The sequence below is a fragment of the Lithobates pipiens genome, unplaced genomic scaffold, assembly GCF_037356315.1.
Source record: "Lithobates pipiens isolate NorthernLeopardFrog02 unplaced genomic scaffold, aLitPip1_a1.2 Scaffold_23, whole genome shotgun sequence".
NCBI classification, from domain to species: domain Eukaryota; kingdom Metazoa; phylum Chordata; class Amphibia; order Anura; family Ranidae; genus Lithobates; species Lithobates pipiens.
Window position 1 is genome coordinate 227,070,838 of NW_027507785.1, and position 22,225 is coordinate 227,093,062.

A 22,225-nucleotide genomic window follows, 5' to 3' on the forward strand; every position below is an offset into this window, starting at 1 on the left:
CCCGCAGCTGTGGGCCCGGTACAATATTCGGACCCTCAGGGATATTTATGCCGAGGGGTCCTTACTGCCCTTTAGAAGTCTAGTGGAGAGATCGGGGCTTCCTGGGTTCATGCTGTTCCGTTATTATCAACTGCGACATGCGACCAGGGCACAGTTTCCCAGGCCTATTGTGCTGTGTGCGGACCCGGTGGAAGATGCCCTGGCGCAGGAATCTCTCAAAAAGACCCTTACCACGCTGTATCAGGTTCTATTGCACTCCGATTCCCCTAGGATGAACACCCTCTGGGACATGTGGCGGGCGGACATCCCTGGGTTGGATAGGCAGGATTGGGAGGAGTGTTTTGAGGATGGGTCCCGGCTGCTGATCTCCTCTAGGGACCGGCTGATACACACAAAATTTTTACACTGCGTGTATTTTACGCCGCAGAGGCTGCATAGAATTTATCCTCATCGGTCCCCTGAATGCCCCAGGTGTCATTACCCTGAAGGCACTTTTCTACACATGTTTTGGGATTGCCCCCGACTTGCTCAGTTCTGGAGGGATGTTTTCGATTGTATAAATATTCGCCTGCAATTGGCAGTTCCTATGACGCCTGAGTTCGCCCTCCTGGGGATTCAGGAGGATGAACAGCGTCCTCGGTACAGTAAGCTGTTGCTTTCCCTCCTGGTGTTTTACGCCCGGAGGGAGATTCTCCGGCACTGGATATTGTCCACGCCCCCTACGGTGGAATTGTGGGATGCTGCGGTTAATGCTGTCCTCCCCCTATATAAGCTAACTTATCTGGTTAGAGGGTGCCCGCAGAAGTTTGACCGGGTGTGGTTACCTTGGGTGGAACAGTTTTGATTTCTTGGGGTGTTGACGTTGGGCCTCCCCCCCCCCCCCGCATTTGTATTTTTGGGTAAGGATATGTTACGGGTCTGTCTGTGAGCCTGTTGTTTAGGACCATTCTCTTTTCATGTAGCTTTGCTGATCTGGCTCGCTTGTTACGTTATGTTAATTCTGGATATCTTCTGTACTGTACCAGCCTACTGTGATGTCTGTATATTACTTGCTATGTTCTGTCTTCTCAATAAAACCAACCGTGTTGTTAAACATCTACTATTTTTGTTCTCCCATTGATATCTCTCTTTTTCGCGATTTTATTGTACGTTTTTTTCATTTTTAACTCTAATAGCTCTTTTAGCTCATCTCTTTTAATTACTAAATTATGCTGCAATTCTGGGTCTTGTCTACTGTTAATATTATTCTTTATTTGGACTTGTTCTAATCTGGAGATTTCCTCTATTAGTTCTTCTCTCTTGTTGTTTCTTTCCTTCTTTCTCCTTGCGCCCATTGAAATAAATATTCCCCTAATATAAACCTTATGGGCCTCCCAAAGAGTATTTTCCACAATCTCTCCTGTTTCATTAGAGTGGAAGAAAAACTCCAACTCTTTTTTTTATTATTTCCTCTCCCTTTTCATCTAGGAGGGTCTTATTTAGTTTCCAAGAGAATGGCTGTTTCTGCACCCCCGGGATTCTAATCTTCATGGTAACTGGCGCATGATTCGATAGAGATATTATTTCTATATTTGTAGATATTACCCACTCAAGCATCCTGTGCTCCAACAACAAGTAATCGATCCTCGTACACATCCAATGCACAGGGGAGTAGAACGTAAAGTCCCATGCCTTAGGATGTTGTATCCTCCATACATCTACCAACTGAAGTTGGTTCATTTGGTACCTTATTGCTCTCAATTGGGTATTCCTTATCCCATGTGCATAGGATGTACTATCTTGTTCAGGATCCAAACAAAAATTTTAATCACCTGCAATAATCACCATACCACTCTTAAATTCCCATAATTTTTTTAGAGTATCTCTCAAAAAAGTTGTTGACCCTCTATTCGGGCTATATATATTCACCATGGTATACTACATTCCCCATAACTTTCCCTTTAGGAAGAGGAACCTTCCCTCTGGATCATATACTCTGTCCTCCAAGGAAAAATGCACTTCCCTACCTATGCCTATAGCTACCCCCTTTGATTTGTTAGACATTGAATCCCCGTAATACCACATTGGGTACCGCTGGTAATACAGTCTAACCTTTGTTTCATGTGATAGATGGGTTTCCTGCAAAAAAACAATCCCTGCTCCACAATGCTCAATCTCTTTAAATATTTTGTGTCTCTTTCCTGGCGTATTTCGACCTTTAACATTATACGTCAATAAATTAACTGTAATCATATTTCAGGACTATACCCTCTACTTTCCCTTAGGTCGGGTCTATTCCAGTATTGAAAGCCAGCGATATGATTTCGGCTGTAGATTTTTTTCCCGTCCCTCATCCCTTTTTATGCATTTTTGGGGGATATTTATCATAGCAAAAAGTTAAAAAATAATGCATTTTTTTTTCAAAAATTACGCTTTTTTTTGTTTATAGCGCAAAAAATTAAAACAGCAGAGGTGATCAAATACCACCGAAAGAAAGCTCTATTTGTGGGGAAAAAAAAGGACGCCAATTTTGTTTGGGGGCCACGTCGCACGACCGCACAATTATCACTTAAAGCGACGCAGTGCCGAATTGCAAAAAAACGCTCTGGTCAGGAAGGGAGTAAATCCTTCCGGGGCTGAAGTGGTTAACGGATATGTTATTTCATACACAATATTTTTATGACATATGTAAAATAAAAATGATCTTAATATTTTCTGTGTATAGGGCAGTTTTTTATTTTTCATATTTTTTTTTTGCAAGTAGCACATTCATGTCCTCCAACTTCTGTGTAAGGAAAAAATGAAGAAAAAATAAACATTTCCTGGAGTCTCTTTAACTGCTCTTCTACGATCCTTTCATTGACCATAAGAAGACACATTCCATTGTGTGTGATTATGTGATCAGAGGAGTGGACTGGGTTACAGGAGAGCTCAGAGCGCCCTCTAGCGGCAGAGAGTGGAAATGGCTAAAGTGAGTTGCAGAGGGGTGAGTCAGGTCGGTAATCCCCTCCTCCTTACCTTCTTCACTCCATTGTATAAATATAGGGAAGTGCTGAGCCTTTCATCACATTACTTAGACACATCTCCGGAGGCTGCAAGGAGTAGTGCTGTATACTGAGACCCCCCCCCCCCGGATTATTCCATACGCTGACATTATACACAAACACTATGGCTGGATCCATTCACACCATGAACTGCCTTCACCTTCTACTCCTATGTTCTGTCTTCTGCTGGCAGAGGAGCCATGCCCAAGGTAAGACCCTCTGATAAGCCATCATCTACATGCCATCACTTTATTATTGCTACAAATTATATGTCCTTTCTGTATGATCTGTCTCAGTTATAATAAATTAACTAATAATGAATTCATATATTAAATGCACTGGCCTTTTAATTTATCAAATGTTTGAAAATAATCACTGACATGTGTCAAATATCCTTAAAGGGCCACTGTCGCTAAAATCCTGTATTGTGAGCTCTCCCTGGGTGGGGGTTGGGGCAAGCTAACATTGCCAGGGGTGCCTAATAGTCACATGTGGTAAAAAATAAAAATATGCAACCGCTCAGGCACTTCTGGCTGAAGCTGGCCATACATGTTATATTTTTCTTTTGATTTACCTTAAACTATGTAGTGCAAGGGCCTGCCAATCGCATGCAATATTGTTGGTTGATATTCATTCTTGGGAGGTTCACAAAGCAATAATAAAATGAATGCTTGTTTACAGAATGGGGAAATCTGTTAAAAAAAAAAAAAATGGACTATGGTGGGTTTATTATTATTTTTTATTGAGAAATTTTAGCATTGTGAGCCATAAATAATTAGGTGTGGAGTGAAATTCGAAGCTACTGGATTGTTTTATTAGCAGTAGATCTGCCCTTGGGCAAATTTTTAAAGGGTGTTTTAAATTCTTGATATTAAAACTTTTTTTTTATTTCTCCCCCCCCCCCCCCAAATTTTATTTTTTATTTTTAAACAAGTATAACAATACAAATGTATAATAATTATGATGATAGTTAAACATACAAAAATAATTACAGATATTAAAAAGTTTTAATTGTGATTGAGTCTTAGAAGCTCCTGGGCATATAAAACATATAAATGTGTTGTGCTAGCTCTTTTTAAACTTTTTTTTTTTTTATTGACAATGAAATAAAAAAAACACAATATCAAACAAATTTGTTGTGCCCGTATTCTGATTTGCCATACAGCATGTTCACTGAACACTACCTAAAGCAGTGGCTCTCAACTTCTTCTGTCCTCAGGACGCACTAACAGGCCAGATTTTATGTATTACCTTGGGGGAGATGCAGACTAGAATACTGCAATCACTGAGCAGCAAATTATATCACCTGTGTCGTATTTAGGTTATCTTGCAAACCTGGCCTGTTAGTGGGTCCTGAGGACAGGAGTTGGAAACCACTGACCTATAGGGTGAAGGATAATACGTTTATTATTATTATTATTATTATTATTTTTATTCAGGATTTATATAGCGCCAACAGTTTGCGCAGCGCTTTACAATATGAGGGCAGACAGTACACTTACAATACAAATCAATACAGGAGGGATCAGAGGGCCCTGCTCGTTGGAGCTTATCCCAGGCATTACCTATTAAAGAGGAACTGCAGTGTGCTCACATAATTTGTAATAAAGACATCTTTGCCATTCTGAAGCTTTCCTCCAACTACTTTGCATATTTTATATATACTGTGATGCTGCAGAAATCTCCCTCCACCAAGTCTGACTGTATCCATTTTAACTGTGGGAAGCCAAAGCTGCTCACTTCCTGGATTTACAGAGGCAAACCTTCAGCTCTGCAGCTCTCATTGGCCATCTTATGACTCACCCCCCCCCCCTTCCTGGCAAATGCTCACAGAGAGCTGTACCTATTGGTTATAGGGACAAGTTTGTTTGTTTTGGGAATGGCAGTAATGGATTGTAAGCTCTGTTGCCTAGCATTCTAAAGTATAATTTTGGTTCTACAATAATATTCTAATAGTCTCATTTGAAACATGGTCTGGTGTGAATGAGTGCCAAGGAAACGTTCTTTCATTTTATACAAAAATATCTAAACGATTGTACTGCTTCTTAGGTTGTTAGAAGCTGGATAGGCTTCTTTAAAAGGGGTTAGGAGATATTTGAACAGATTGGGGTAGGGAGTTCCAAAGGATGGGAGGAGGCGACAAAGGAGCTAGAGAGCAGGAGATCTTGGGAAGACCGAAGAGAGCGATTGGGTTGCTATTCTGAGACCAAGTTAGTGATGTTTTATTATCCCACTGCCAACTGTCACTTTTAGGACTCTTTAGACCCCATTCACATCTGTGCACCAGTGAAACGCATGAAAACATGCAGCCTCAATATTACATCAGTGATGTGGTGCCATTCATTCTTAATGGCACACTAGTGCACCTTTCTAATGCACATGTGTTCTGCCACAGTGGTTCTCAACCTCAGTCCTCAAGTACCCTCAACAGGCCATGTTTTGGAAACTTCCCTTAGCTAAAATAGCTCTTATCTATACCATGCCATTGATATTAATTTAAAGGAAAACCTGGCCGGTTGGGGGTATTTGAGGACTGAGGTTGAGAACCACTGTTCTACCCGCACCATAATGCATGGTAACAAAGTACTGTGCATTCTGGGGTAGTGCTTTTTAAAAGTGCAAGCACTTCTTTTGAGTTATATTAGCGTGTGCAAATGAATGGGCTGCTCCAACACAATGCATGTTGTTGTGCCTAAAACGGGCATCAACGTGGGCACTGACAGCTCATCACCCACAAAGGTAAGTACAGTGGGGATTGGGGGAGAAGGATGTAGGTTGTTGGTTTTTATCTTTCCATTTCTTAGAAAAGGTGAACTTGTGCTTTAGGCATTATCTAATCTGCTGTATATGAACTACATTCCTGTGGCATAAAAAAACATTAGCCAGCAATCATTAGAACATAAAATAGAAATTTAATAGCTAGGGAAGTTGGGGCCCTCAACTGGGTGGGTGTCGGAGCAAATTCAACTTTTTTTTTTAACATAATGTTTTTTTTTTACAAAAGGCAAATCCACTTTGCACTGCAAGTGCACTTGCAGTGCAGTCGCTTTTACTCTAAGGGGTAGATCTGAAATGAGGGGAAGCTCTGCTGATTTTATCATCCAATCATGTGCAAGCTAAAATGCTGTTTATTTTCCTCGCATGTCCCCCTCAGATCTACAGTGACTTCACTTCTAAGTGCACTTGCAGTGCAAAGTGGATTTTCCTTTAGTAAATAACCCCCATTGCATGTTAAGAAGGGAAGTGATGTTTTTTTTTGTTTATAGAATATTTTGATATGTGTATATAGATTTTTGGATATTGTGTAAATGTTATATATGGACATATGTCTCTGTCCTTAGTTGACTGTTAAGCTGAATTCTAATAAAATAATAATAAAAAAAAAAAACTAAATTCATTAAACTGTTGCAGGACAGGATGCTTCTAGTGTCACTGGGACCCCAATAAAATGGGCAGAATGAGGTTATGAAGGGTTAATTGTAGCTGCATGCTTTGCAGTAGTTTAAGATGAAAGTAGCGGAAGCTCTGGGAGGATCGTCGTACATTACAACAGATCAGAGACGTATTGTGAAACGGCATGTACAGAGGGTTCCTTTAAACACATGTAAAAGGTCACTAGAACATGTATGGAAATCATTTAAGCCAAAGCCGTCTTCCCAACCGGATGGCCTGGTTTCATTTTACTGTGACCTGCTGGAATTGTAATTTAAATAGCATGTCTACTGGGCTTACACAGAAAACAGTGTATGATGATTTGTGATATAAAGCCCATTAAAATCTTTTGTGTCTGATAATAAAAAATCTGTGATCACCAGATTATTGATCTTCACCTGTGTTTGTTAATAAGGACTTAGATTGATTTTTATGCTAAGGCAGAATCTACTGTAGGCATAGTCACGTGACAGTCCAAACGTCTATCACACAGCGACAGCAATGCAGTGCCAGCCTCAATAGGTATACGTAAAGTGTAGTGAACACTAGCAACTAATTCAGTGTCAGTACACTGTCAGGTCAATGACAGGCTCTAATTGGCTGTTAAGAATTACTGGCTGCTTTTTCTTAGAGCAGTATACAGAGAAATACATTTTGCTTACTGACTTAAAAAAACAAAAACCCCCAGATTTAGGCTACTTTCACACTGAGGCGCTATATAACACTAAAAATAGCGCCTTGAAAGAGGCTCTCCTCTTACGCCAACGTGAAAGCCTGAGTGCTTTTACACTGGAGCAGTGCGCTGGCAGGACGGTAAAAAAAAGTGCTGCAAGCAGTATCTTTGCAGCACTGAAATCAATGGGCAGCGCTGCTTTGCGGGTGGTTTTAACCCTTTTTAGCTGCTACAGGGGGTTAAAAGCGACTTGCTAGCGGCTGATAACCTCCGCAATAGATGACAAAGCGCCGCTAAAAATAGCAGCGCTTTACCGCCGATTGCCCCAGTGTGAAAGTAGCCTTACTTTTACAGCTGTGGGCATTGGGGCTGATTGATCAAAACTGGAGAGGGCAAAATCAGGTGCAGCTGTGCATGGTAGCCAATCGGCTTCTAACTTCCACTTGTTTAATTAAGCTTTGACAACAAAAACTGGAAGCTGATTGGTTTCTTTGCAGAGCTGCACCAGATTTTTCACTCTCCAGCTTCAGTAAATCAACTCCTGAGTCATGGCAAGCTGCCCGCTCAGAAACGCAAGGCAAATTTGCACTTCAAACGGGGCAAAAAAAGGATCAATTTGCAGTAGTGTGAACCTAGGTTAACCAGCAACATGGAAGTTGCAGTAATTAACTTTTTTTAAGAAAAAAGCAGAAGGAAATTAACAGAGTAAGGTATCGTAAACCGAAATATTACTCAATAGTATTATTTTTACTTTAAGGTGTAAGTCCACCTTTAGCAACTGTTTACAAAATCCACCTATGAAATCCCAATCCCCCATACCAGTGCTTCTCGTTTTCAAATGCTGCTACTGCGTGTCATTAGTTATGCAATTAGAGGAGAGAGCGCGCTGCACATGCGCACAGTTTGAATGTGCTGGATTGGCCACTAGGGGGTGCACACCTGTAGTATTCATCAAACAGCAGGACAGAGGGGGATCAAGGGGCTTACTGGGAGATTGGCCCTAGTATTTATCAATGTGATTTAGGGACCTTAGATTGTAAGCTGCTTTAAGGCAGGGAATAATAATGTGAATGTGCAGTATACAGTAAAGGTAAAGTGCTGCGTAAATGGTCAGTGTTATATAAGTACCAATAATGTCATTTGTTTTTTACAGATGTAAACTTTCCTACAGCAAAGAACATTAAATGGACATCTGTTAACTTTAAAACCCTTGTAGAGTGGGAAGGCAAACCTACCAATTATTCCTACACAGTGGAAATACGGAAGTAAGTAGACTTGTTCATACATTGTGTGTGTTCTTGTAACGTCTGATTCAGTTGTCTGCTATGGACCCCACAGACATTGTAATTATTGCTAAGCATGCTTGAATGGAGTGAATATGGTATATTGTGGTTCTTGTGTAATCCTTATTAGTAAGTACCCGTCCTTCAGATATCATTATGTGTCACCCTGAAACAGAAACAGAATTTGTATAGTGTCATGGGAATGATCATTAATAATACATCCTTTTTTTTTTTTAAATAACATATATCCTGTATCGATAATTGTTCTATTATAATGCTAAGCCCCTGTCTTCAGTAGACCACAAGCAGCTGCCTCTTCTGCTCACCATCCAGGTTCATTTGCTAAAACTGGAGAGTACAAAATCTGGTTTGGATGTGCATTGAAACCAATCAGTTTTTCCAGGTTTTAGCCCCCATTCACATCGGGCCGATTTGACGTGTCAAAACGCATGCCAAATCGCCAGCTATTGCCGGCAACAGCAACGCCCGAATCGGAGCGTAGCCGACTTTGCGGCGCCGCACCGATTACCATTAGTAGTTCCTGCACTACTTTTTACATCTTCGGGGGTGATTTCAATAGACATCTGTGCATGAACCCGCACAGATGTCTCTAAAACTGCCCCCAGAATTGCACTAATATGCGGGTTTGAAATCAAACCCGCCCTCAGTGTGAATGGGGGCTCATTGTCAAAGCTTAACTGAACAAGCTGAGGTTGGTAGCTGATTGGCTACCATGCACAGCTGCACCAGATTTTTCACTCTCTAGTTTTAGTAAATTAACCTCTATGGGACAAAGACAAGCATCCACAAATATCAAAGCCAAGCACTTACTGTACACCTTATTAGCACTTACCACACTAATACGATATGTTGGCATTGTACAGTGGCTACATGAATCTTAGTCTTATCGTGTCCCCATTGAAAGATGTCCCCCTAACTCCCTGTTTCGGTATCGCAGGATTACATGCAAGCAAAAAGAAAAAAAAACAAAGTGTCATGCCAATGTTTGTAGACAGACGAGAGGATTTTAATTAAATCTTGTTTGAATTAAATAAAACGCATGTTGGTGATTTAGGTACTTCCCCTTCCTTGGGGTTTAAATGTTATATAACCTCAATGAGACTGAGCTCAATATAATATTTGTATTATAATAAAAAAGAATATATTGCAAATCTGTTGCTATTAACGTTTGATTGCACAGTACAAGTACTACAAATGTTCTTATTGTGCTTACACTGCGTTTTTTTTTTTTTTAAGTGGTTGTAAACCTCAAACTTGAAATATGAACAAAGCATATCCCTCTATAGTGTGTACTTGTCTTAATCCAGAGCACTAAGTGTTATTTCAGTGTGCTGCCCGATTCCTCTTCTATCTGCATGAGTCGCTAATGAAATCTTTAGAACTTGAATTTAAATGAGTTCCCCTCTGTTCACCATAGTCCTACCTCCTAAATTCTTGCAAAGATTATTTTAAGCTTATTATCTGAGTCTTGCTAATGGCTAAAGCCCAACACATATTTATTTATTTTTACCGATTTACACATTTTATTAACGTTGGCCTATTCATCTTCTCGTTCCACCCATATTGTGCCTCGAGGTGCAGTAAATTTTATCACAGTGATTGATTTTCTTAGACCTGCACGGCCTTGTAGCTGAGTTAAATCGAAAATATCCCTATCGTTATTTCTTACTAATGTGTTGAGCAATGCTTTTCCTCATTCTTCTGCTGGGTTTGCATTTCTTAGGCGTGGAGACAGATGTGCTGATAACAAAGCTATTGACATAGGTGTGACGGGTGCATTGCTCTACATGTTTTGGCATGCACAGAACTATCTGCTTCACTTGCAATCTTTAGATCTAGCATTTAAAGGAATGCAAACCCTTATAAAGTACCAGGAAAAGCAAACATAATTACCATGGACCGCGTTGTGCAGCTGCTGGTCTCGTTAATGATGAACTATCACCAGGCAAGTTCATATCTCAGAATTGCTACAATGATCATCACACTTACGATGTGCAAATAATTGGGCAGTAAAGGCGCTTCAGATGAAATATTTTTATGCAGATAAAATGGTGAATGGGCAAAGGATGTTTCTAAAGCATACCTAAATTCAGAAAGATAAATCTGAGCTACAATAATAGGTTTCCTGTTTTCCAGTAAAAACAAGGTGCTCATTCCTTCCAGTAGCTCATGAGACCAATGCCAAGATATTAGTTATGTGGTCTCTGCTAATGGAAAGTACCTTCCATGAAATAGAGCTACTAATTGGCTAGTTTTGCCTGAAATGCAGTCTCCTTTGACCTTTTCGGCAAAGACTATAATACCAGATCTCCTTGTCAGTGGTCATGACTGGCTGCTGGAGTTAAATTAGAACGTATAGGCCAAACTTTTTTTTTTTTTTTTTTTTTTTTTTTTTTTTTTTTTTTTTTTTTTTTTTTTGTTTATCCCCTGTCCCATTGCAGTGATTTTATTTTATTTTTTTCTCCTGTCTCATAGCCATACAGGAAGTAGGAACATTTCCCCTCCAGTACTTTTTTGGGGATTTTCTTTTACGTTCAATAATATTGGTAAACGGGATGAATAGAAAGTTTCCCCTTTAGTTAGAAGTTCTTTTCTGCAGGAATCATCAGGGCTATTGCAGTATGAAGTGCAGCACAGTGGCTACGTGGTTAGCACTTCCGCCCAGCAGCACTAGGGTTGTCGTTTCAAATCCCAGCCATGGCACTACCTACAGAGTTGGCATGTTCTTCTTGTGCCTGCGTGGGTTTCCTGTAGGTACTCTGGTTTCCTCCCACTCTCCAAAGACATGCTGGCAGGTAAATTGGCCCTAGTATGAATGTGAGTTAGGGACATTAGATTGTAAGCTTCATGAGGGCAGGGATTGATGAGCAAATAATAAATAAATAAATGTGTGTGTAAAGTGCTTTATAATTACCTGTATGTTATGACATCATGCCCGGCCTCTGTATTCAAACAAACTACTCCGCATCGGCTGGGAAGCCAAGATCGTGTGTGTGTGTGTGTGTGTGTGTGTGTGTGTGTTTTTTTTTTTTTTTTTTTATTTCCGGCTTCCCAGCCTAGTGTGGGGGTCATATCTCACTGTAAAGAGGACCAATCATGCCATATTCCTATTACAAGGGATGTTTACATGCCTTGTAATAGGAATAAAAGTGATTTAAAAAAAAAAAAAAAAAACTTTTTGAAGTGTCAAACTAAAAAAAAGTTTAAAGCACCCCTATCCCCGCGTGCTTGTACGCAGAAGCGAACCCATACGCAAGTCATGTCCACATATGAAAACGGTGCTCAAACCACACATGTGAGGTATCACCGCGAACATTAGAGCGAGAGCAACAGGTCTAGCTCTAGACCTCCTCTGTAACTCAAAACATGTAACCAGTAAAAAAATTGTAAAATGTCACCTATGGGCATTTCTAACTACCAAAGTTTGACGCCATTCCACTAGCATGTGCAATTTTGAAGCATGGACATGTTGGGTATTTACTCTGCATAACATCATCTTTCAAATTATGCAAAAAAAGTGGACTAACTACTTTTTCAAAAAAAAAAAAGTTGAAATATTGCTGCTCAAATACCATGCGAGATAAAAAGTTGCAACGACTGCCATTGTATTCTCTAGGGTCTTTACTAAAAAATAAATATATATGTTTGGGGGTCTTATGTAATTTTCTAGCAAAATATATATACATTTTTGTTTTTACATGTAGGCGAGAAATGGCAGCATTGGCCTGAGTGGCAAGTGGAAAAATAAAAACACATTCAGTACAACTCTGCAATACATGAACATTGACCCAGGTTTATCCCTTGAAAAACACAGAAAGTTTACAAAAACAAGTGGTGACCTTGACAGTCCAGTGGTCTTCTTAGCTACATGGCTTAGAGCAATGCTGCCTCTTCTGAACTAAAATTCCAAGCAGTGTTGTCGGCTTTACCTGAGTTTACTGAACTTAATTATACAGCGCCACTCCATACAGTATGTCATATGTAGATCCATAGGGAACCATTTATTCTTCTGAAGCTGAGTACAAGCTTGTATTTGGAAGCTCCTTAGGAATGAATAGAGAATCCAGAGCATTTTGAATATTTTAGCATGTGGAAGTGCAACCTAAATCTATGATCTCTCGCTAGATCAGGCACACAGTAGTATAAAACTGAGAAGGGGGTTGGGGAGAATAACATAGAAATGTAACTACTTCAAAGTTGTACTTCCATTTTTAAGCAAAAATAATTTCTGATCGCATATATTTATAATGCATTTGGTTGCTCTTCTTACAGCACGCTTCTTGGTGTATGGGAAAGGAAATGTTTCTACACAAAAAACACAGAATGTGATGTCACAAATCTGCTGAAGGATGTCAATGCCACTTACAATGTCCGTGTCTCTTCAGAAATTCAATCAGAAGAAGTTATTGAAGAGTTTCCCTATGCGGATGGCCCAGACTTTAATCCTTATGAGAAAAGTATGTGATGTTTACTTTCATCTAATAATGCAAACTTCAGATTTTTAACTGTATTAACTAAAAGAAATCTATGTTAAGATATAGGCTACCATTGCTGGCCTTATTTAGGAGATGCATCTATGCTGCAGTTAACCATGCGTTGCCTTCCCAAACAAGTATCAGGTGTGTTTTCTCAGTGTGATCGTTGGCCATCCATTCAAAATGGATGGGCTGCCTTGACACAAAGCATTCTTATTTGTGACCTAACACTCAATAATGTGCCTTTGGCACTGGACAGGATTAGTATGAACCTGTCCTTAGCCACTTGCCCAGAAAAAAAACATACAGCGGGTAACTGAATTGGATCCATTGGATCAGTATGAAGTCCAGGGACTTGGCATTCTCAGAAAAAGGTAAATAGTGGAAGGCAACCTATATCAGCACAGGTTTTCTTTAAAAACACCTCCACTCATAGGTAGCTAGCGTCACCGAAGGAGGTCCTTTTTGAATGACTTGTTATGTTAGACAATCTTTTGGCTCTTGCTGCAGTAGATTGACTAAAGTTTACCTGTCATGAGAAGGACACTGTCTCTTCCGGAAATTGCTGCCTGGCTGTATCTGGATTCTATACTTTTGTGTTACAGGCCTAAAAGGCAACATGATGTAAATGATTGTTAGGAAAAACATCGGAATTCCTTTATATTTGTTGCAGGTCAGTAACTCAGAAAGCCAATATTAATTGGCCACCGAACTAATGTTTTCTTAAGGAGAGATCCGCAATGGCAGCCTACATCATTCTCTAAATGCACATAAAAGCTAAACTCCCAGCAAATATAACAGCACCACCGCTTAATTAAATTGAGAAGTCATTTGAAAAACATTAAATTAATTTAATGTACCTGAATTTGGCTTGATGTCAGCCTCTTGTAGTAAACTGCACAGTAAAGCTCAGACTCGGATGGGAAGGAACGGCACTAGAAACCAATCAGGGGTGCTGCTTGTAAATATACTGAAAAGGAATATGCTTAGGAGTAAAGACTTATCTTGGTGCCCACTTGCATTCCTAGCTACCATCAGAGCCTGCATCTCTTCATGGCTGAGTGTTTGAGTCATTGGAGATGATACATTAGACTATGCCATGGGAAGATACCTTTTTGCACTAAACATTACTCTTCCCTTCCCATACTCTATACCAATTTGGAATAGGGCTACTTTAAGGTCGGTACACACCAATGCATTTTTTTTCATGCTTTTTGCAGAAACCCAGGACATTATTTTTAACATGGGTTTCTATGGAACACGTTCACATCAATGTATTTTTGTGCCTTTGTGTTCTTGGAAAGGGTTGAGAATTTTTTAAATGCAAAATAGGTCTTTTTTGTTTTGATGGGTGCATTTTTTTTTTTTTTTTTTTTTTTCCCTGTGATTTTTGTAACAATTTGCATTCTTTAATCTACCCAACAAATTTTCCAAAAAAAGCATAAACGGAAATCGCAGCAAATGATTTTTTTTTTTTTTTTTTTTCTTGCATTGTTTATAATGATGAAGTGTTTTTCTGTCATTTTAGCAATCATTGGAAAACCAGCCTTTGAAAGTTTTGGATTTAATGAAGATCACACGCAACTCAAAGTTGTTGTTAAGGATCCAATAACTCCCTACAGATTCGATAATAAAACTCCTAAGACTGTCCGAGATATATTTGGAAAAGACTTCCAGTATACACTCTTTTACAGGAAGGCTGGCAGCACAGGAAAGGTAAATATTGAATTGCCATCATTGTTCTTTTGGCCCTCTGGAACTTTTTGGACAACAAAGTTTGTATAGTTAAAAACAATGAACTTTTGGTAGAGGTCTTTCAACCCTCTATAGAAGTATTCCAACTTTAATCCTGAGCTATAATGAGTAGAGAGCAGAGGGATGAGCTGATCAGAGTATTTATGCTCCTTTACCATCTGCTACTAAATTGCAGATGAAAAACAAAGTCATTGTACTGACTGACTGTACTGCTGTTTGGCATTGCTGTGTAAAGCAAATACGACACAGAGGCAATTTAGATGTGTCTGAAGCCTATCTAGGAATGAGAGGGAATTTTGGTTCCAGACGAACCAGACAAAATTGGAGCCCAGGCTGGCCCTGTCTGCATCCTCCTTCCTAACATTCTTCGATATGATAACTGAAGAAGCAAAGTAGTGCCTGCACCAAATCAGATACAGCTATTATTCAGGTCTTTTTAGAGCTACAAGTGGAGGCTGCCAGAATACAATAGCCGGTAGGAGAGCTTTCTCCATACATGCTGTTTAGCATGATTCATGGAATTGAGGGATCTAATACCTTGTACATCAGATAATCGAATGATAACAATCTCTTTTGGATTGCTCGTGCGATAGCCTGTTCGTTAGTACACAGCTTTCGATGGCCGATCACGACAGTTCATCCAACAATATACGAAAGGGACAAAAGCGCCACGCATGATCGGAAACACGAAAATAACCCGGAAGGAGATGGGAGAACAATACAAGCCAAAATTGCCAAAAGGCATAGTAGACACAGGGGTCACACGTATCGGACATGTCCAATATGTAGCTACAAAAACGGGGAAGGTTTCGTAACATTCGTAGAGTGCAAAATGCACTGTTGAATTCGATATGCATATTATGCAACAAAATGCAAACGATAAATCGTACGATAATCCTATCGTGTGTGTGTGTACAGCCAACTTCAGTCTCGAGACTGGATATACAGAAATGCAAATGTTTGGTAGATAAAACAACCCATATATAAGTAAGTGTTTCATTTCAAAGCATAATATCTTAGCCATTTGTTTTTGTATTTAAATCACTGCTGTTTCAATACAATATTGTGTACATAACAGCCTTTTCAATAAAGGGGGGGGGGGCAACCAATTAATGTGATGACCCAAGTTGTACAGTGACTAGAGCAGCCAATTAGTGTAATGATCCAGAGCAATCAAGTAGTACAGTAACCCAGAGCAACCAAGCAGAACTGATCTTTTATCCATCAGTCAATAGCCATTTTAAATCTGTTCCGCTTTCATTTCCAGTGGTCCTATCCCTATAAGACCACAGAGCAAGTCCATTTTAGCCCTTCATTCATACTTTAATACCATTCATTGAGCCATTTTGTGTTTTAAACTTTTTGTGAACATATACTCTGTAACTTTGCAGTATTTAAGTCTCACGTTTCCCTTTCTGTTGTCTCTGTAGAAGGAAGCATCTTCTGCAACCAATGAAATTGTTATCACCACATCCAAAGGGGAAGGCTATTGCTTTTTTGTGCGGGCAACCATTCTGTCTCGCAAAACGGACCGTTTCAGCCAAGACTCTGATGAAAAATGTGCTTCGTCTGAAGGCAGTAGTGGTAGGTACTCAGAGAATAGTCTGCTTTGAAGTATTTTACAGAAACAAAATGGGATGTTGTACCACATCCATATAATAGTAGCTTAGTGTAGAACGGTAAACAAAGGCGGACTTTTAAGGTACCAAATCAAGACATTAGTACTTATAACAATTACAATTTTGTGTTTAAAGGCACAAAAACATATTTCTATTGTATGAACTACAAATCCCACCAATTCACCTAGTATGGCTGCCCCCATACACACTGTGGAGATAAAAGCATAGACATAAACCGCAAGAAGTGTTGTTGTTAAAAGGATTACCAGTTTAAAATATTGGAAAAATGTCTTAAAAAAAAAAACTACTGCAGCCATCACTTTTAAAGGGGTTCTAAAGGCAGAAGGGGCATTTTTGTTTGTTTTTTATCTTGATGCATCTAAGCTAAAAAAAACTTCTGTGTGCAACAGCCCCCATTATACTTACCTGAGCTCTCACTCTCTCCATCAAGCGATGTTGCACTAGAGCCACAAAGTCTGGGGACTCTCCTTCCTGATTGGTGGAGACACAGCCATTGGCTCCTGCTGCTGTCAAAGTCAGTGAGCCATTGAGGGGGTGGGGCCAAGTCAGGGCTGTGTGTCCGAATGGACATACACAGAGCAGAGGCTTGACTTGGGTGCCTCCATAGCAAGCTGCATGCTGTGGGGGCACTCAGCCGGAGGAATGGACCAGGAGCACAAGTGAGAGGGCACCAGAAGAGGAGGATCAGGGCTGCTTTGTGCAAAACCACTACACAGGGCAGGTAAGTATGCCATGCTTGTTTTCAATAAAAATAGTCATGAAGATAAATATGGGAAACTATCTTCCATAACTGTTTTTAAGGAGTGACTTCAGTGTTAATGTTGATGCAAAGGGGAGCAGAAAATTGTAACTTTACTTTTTGTGCAAATGGAAAACCCCTTTATTCTCTGGCAAAAAGAACTCCCCAAACCCTATAAAGTATATCACTAGATGAAGAAAGTCATTATCATTTTTTTTTAAATAATAAACTTTGTAATGGCTAATATGCATAAATAAAGTGTACAATAACACAGTATCTCTTCAAAACGTGAGGTCTTTAATCATGAAGGTTTTATGGAAAATAAATATATTATTCCTTTTTTATAAGAATGCACTCACTTGTTAGCACAATGTTTTCATCTGAAGTGTCCCACCATGCCAATGTACAACGTGTGGGTATATATTTTAGACCATGCTTCTGAATATACTTTTGCTTTACAGCCGCCAGAGGTTTTGCAGCCTCCACTGTATTTTTGTACCTCTGTGTAAGTTGACTCCTCCAGAATTACTTCGTAAGACATGTGGGAGATGGGTCTTCTTGCATAACACTTTCATTAATGCTTTTCAGTCCCTTCCCACGGCAAAACAGGTCAATAAGTCAAACGCACTTACTTATAGACTTCCCTCTGTTCTCATAAACTCGGGCCTCCTATTTCACTGTGTCTGTTTATACCAACGCATTGCTGGTTAATGTGTTGTGACTTTTTCTGAAGAGTAGATTTGTTGGAGGTGGTGTTAATTACTAACTTTTAGCAGCAGCAGTGAACAAAGTTCAGCAGTTTTGGCACTGATTTTTGAGAGTGATGTAATTACTTGTGTATGTGCAAGCCATATTGTCGCTTAAAATTAAATAACTACTTCTGTCAACTATGACAGACAAAGAATCCAGACTAAGCAATGGCTTTCGGATCCTGGGAAATGGGTAGTTAGATCAAGGATACATTGGCTTTGATGTACCAAGGGGGAAGAGAATGTTAAGTTGGCAAAAAGGATTTTCAATTGGGTGAATACTTAGAAGCAATATTCACCAAATTGATATTCTCTCTTCCTTAAGTGTCTTAGACCTTTTGTGTATGGCCTAAATATGATGGCACATGAGTTGGTTAGTACATTATATAATAGTATGGCTAGCAATCACATGTGGTCCTTTTTAAAGAACCATTTATGGTTTTCATCCAATCAAAATCTTAAGAGGCTGTCAATAGGCATCATCTGCTTTTTGTACCCAAATATTGAGAGATTGGACCTAGCCGATCTCTTTAAGGACACTTAAATATATCTTATCTTTATAAAGTGTCACACCAAACAAATTATACAATTCCAGTAATCCTGCAATATATATATAACAGTAACCAACAAATGAAACTAGAGGTCTGCAGTAAGCAGGCAGTGTGGAATTCCTTGAAGTGGTGACTTTATAAAAAAAAAACAAAGCATTTTTAAAGTGAACATAAACACAAAATGTATTTCTCAGTATGTTAGGCATCATGCCTCGCTGTATACTGTAGGACTGCATAAATAGCTGCAGATGGACACCGGTGGCAAGAAAAAGAGCCCTGAGGCGATTCAGTTCGTATAGGTAGCGCTATACAAGTCATTCATTCATTCATTATACAGTTTTATTAAATATTTCTGTGAATCAATTGCAATATTCCTTGGGGATCCTGCCAGTAACAGATCTTCTTTAAGCAAGCTGACAACACTAAGTCACCTTAGCAATTGGCGGCAGCGTTGTAAACCTGCCGTGTGTGTGCTTTTTCAGTTGGCCATTGGGTTGCCTATAAGGTATCTAAGGTGGGAAGTCCAATGGCCAACTGAAGGAGCTCATAAAAATGATTTGCTTAACAAAACTATATACAATGAAGCATGATGCCAAACATACTGTAAATTAATACTTTTTATGTTCTGCTCTTAACAAATATTTATGAAAGAGCATTGAATAATATAATAGTAGGTCACATCCTTGACATCATGGACTTTCAGTGAACTTAGTGAACTTATGTAGTAATTGCCACAATTTAGGACAAGCTTTTGGCACACTTTAACTACCGCGTGACCTGCTTGAATTGTATTGTAACACTGTTGTACATGTGTCTGCAACTACTAACAGATGGAGCTTTGGTGGAAAAGCTAAATATCATAGCATATGTATCTTTACAGATACATATATCAATATACTATACCTAATGCATGCTTAAGTGATCCATTGTGTTGTAATAGCACCTAACCTGTGTTTTTCTGTTCTCATTTCAGAATTTGATTCTACTATTCTGGTTGCTGTAATCGTAGCAGTTGTCCTTGTCATAGTCATAATTCTGTTGTTGATCGTGTTCTTGTGTAGAAAGAAGAAAGAAGAAAAGACGAAAGAGACACAGCCACTAAATGATGTATAAATCCCTGCTCTGAGATAATTGTCTGTGTTGACTACTGCTATATATGACTGCACAGTACCCACTACTGCAAAGGAGTGGAGCAAGACTTTGAGTAGTGTAGGATGATCTTCGTTTCTATGAAACATTTAGGTTATGTTTTAGTCAGTTCTGACTTAAATCTAGTTTTATTTTGTGAATATTATGCATTCCTTTTTATGTTTCAACACTAAACAATTTTATTTTTATAAATAATAATTATAATATGGATTTAAATGGTTCGGGTAAATCAGTTCTAGGAAGCCTAGTGCAAAGTATGCTTAATAATAATAATAATTAGTAATAATAGCTGTAAATAATAAAATGTGACTTGAAAGCACTACCGAAAAACACTACCAAGGGTACAAAGTATAATGTTGTGAAAGGACACGGTACAGAAGAATGTGGTACAAGAAATGTATCTTTCCTCACAATATAGTTATTTATTATATTCCTATGATTTTGTTCTATGCAGTAAGCCTCAAAGTAATTTATAACAGTCAAATCTGAACAGTTGCAGTGGGTTTCTTTCCAAATTGTAGCCTCATCCTGTACACATGACCAGTTTTCTCATCGGAATAAAATTGAAGGTTTTTCTGACGGAATTCCGCTGAAACTGTCTTGTGTACACACGATCACACCAAAGTCCGAGAGTCAAGAACGTGGTGATGTACAACACGTATGACGGGACTAGAAAAGGGAAGTTCAATAGCCAATAGCTTCCATCTTGTACTTGCTCCAGAGCATGTGTCATTTTTAATCAGTCCGGAACAACATACAGACGAGCGGTTTTCCCGATAGGAATTGGTCCTGTCGGAAATATTTAGAACATGTTCTCTTTCTAGGTCCGTCAGAATTTTTCAAAAATAAAAGTCAGATGAGGCATACACACAATCAGAATATATGATGAAAAGCTTCCGTCTGACTTTTTCTGTCGGACATTCCACTCGTGTGTACGCGGCATAAGAGATATTGCCTTCTACACATTTATTATTAGTAATGTGGCTTGCACACCGCGGTTCTTTATTAGCTTCTGTTAATCATTACTTTCTACTTTGCTTTGTACTGGAAAGTAACATGTAGGCATGTAAATATATTGCAGATCTATGCTCTTTTAAGAGCTGTGCTTATGCAATGACTGGAATGCTCCAGGTTGTTTGACTTATTTCTGAAATGTTTCATTAGTAGTGGATGATGAGTTTCCTGTTAAAGCAAACCTAACCTGACACCCAGTATCAAACTAAACTATCACTAAGTTATGAAATCTGGCGTTTGTTTGGCTGTACCATTGGTGGTATCCATAAAAGCGTCAGTCCACCCAAAATGTTTACTTGTTTAAACTGCCTAACAGTGCCTCAAGGAATCTATACTGAAAAATATTTGTTTTATTTTGCATTAAATCACAATGTAATTGTAGAATGGTCTTTAATTCCCTTTGTGATAAGGCAGGCCCTTGCACAACATAGTTATTGGTAGCTCTAAAGAGGATTGTATGATCAGTTTGTAATGTGTATGGGAACAGCTCAAGTTGGGCAGGAACAACCAAAGTGGGTGAAATAAGGGCAGGAGCTGTGGCAGTGTGGTCTCACTGTTGGGACCCCCAACAGACACAAGAAACCAGTAGATGACTCGGCTCACTAGACAACAGCTGTAAGTGAAATATTACCTTAAGTTGACTGACCCTTTAAGTATGGCTGGACTACCAGTAAAGACTATGTTTAAACTTTTTTAGTTTATGAAGGGAAACTGACAAAGTGCCTTTTTTCAAAAGAACAATGCAGATGCAAAATACTGAATTCACTGCCTTGGATCTAGTATGTGATGGTGGGCTTCACACTAAACTCCATCATAACCTAACCTAACTAGTTCCACCTTGGAAACATTCACAGTAAAGTAAATCGAGAAATAGGACCAAATGTTTGTTATTAAAAAAATAAAAAAAAAATTAAAGGCTTCAAACAGAAAATGGGCACATCTCTAGAATATTAAGCCAAATATTATTCATGAAAACAACTATACCAAGACTAAACTCGGGTACAGAGCTAGAAACTTTTAAACATTACAAAGCTGATTTAAAGATTATTCCTTTAAAAACAATAAATATGTCATTCAAGAAGCCAATTCTATTCACTATTCCCATTGCTGCTATATAGCATACACTACTTCATTTGAATATCACTGCTTTTAAATGTATGAATAGTTTTTTTGTTTTTTGGGGTGATTATTATATTTTTATATTCGAGGCTAAGCACTTATCTAAGGAATATTTGTATTTTTGTTTTTAAGGGATTTTGTTTGTGTATATTGTGATTGTTCATGCTTTCGTATTCATTGATTACTTTTATAGAGACAATCAAGGGTATTTATATAAGTATATGATATTATTGGATAATATTTATGTATGGGTAAATGTTGAATAACTTATTTTTCATAGGATTTATTCTTGAAATAAAAGGTGACTGGTAAAAATGACTGTCTTTTACGAATATCATTTTAATATGTTAAAAGTGTTCTGACCCACAGTTTGTAGAAATTAATGATAAGCTTGAAAATGAAGAATGAGCAGTGGTTTTGTAGAACTCAATGTTTTGTGTGAAATGGCTAAAATGTAAAGGGGCATCCCAATATTTTATGAACTCCATCAAAACTATCACAATATTATATTTGCTCACAACCAGAAAAATAACTGATATATCATATATATCTCTGTACTATTCTTGAAATTAACCGCTATGTACCCTGATCTTAGGAGCCTC

General features: G+C 38.8%; 1 protein-coding gene across 2 annotated transcripts; it reads left to right on the forward strand.

The window, feature by feature from the left end:
* Positions 1-3,030: 3,030 nt before the first annotated feature.
* Positions 3,031-21,941, forward strand: F3 (coagulation factor III, tissue factor). Of its 2 annotated transcripts, XM_077452878.1 has the most exons (7): positions 3,031-3,232; positions 8,282-8,393; positions 12,705-12,889; positions 14,436-14,623; positions 16,093-16,246; positions 17,503-17,546; positions 19,315-21,941. In XM_077452878.1, the coding sequence occupies exons 1-7, from the start codon at positions 3,148-3,150 to the stop codon at positions 19,342-19,344; spliced, it is 798 nt and encodes a 265-aa protein (XP_077309004.1). In that variant the 5' UTR covers positions 3,031-3,147; the 3' UTR covers positions 19,345-21,941. The 2 variants fall into 2 exon arrangements, with proteins under 2 accessions (XP_077309004.1, XP_077309003.1); XM_077452877.1 differs by lacking the exon at positions 17,503-17,546 and having other exon boundaries at positions 3,032-3,232.
* Positions 21,942-22,225: the final 284 nt, after the last annotated feature.

Excerpts from the sequence above, each read along its gene's own strand:
- F3 (XM_077452877.1), top strand. The coding sequence starts at position 3,148 with ATGGCTGGATCCATTCACACCATGAACTGCCTTCACCTTCTACTCCTA. Across the intron at positions 8,394-12,704 it reads TACACAGTGGAAATACGGAA|CACGCTTCTTGGTGTATGGG; the intron begins GTAAGTAGACTT and ends CTCTTCTTACAG. Across the intron at positions 12,890-14,435 it reads CTTTAATCCTTATGAGAAAA|CAATCATTGGAAAACCAGCC; the intron begins GTATGTGATGTT and ends CTGTCATTTTAG.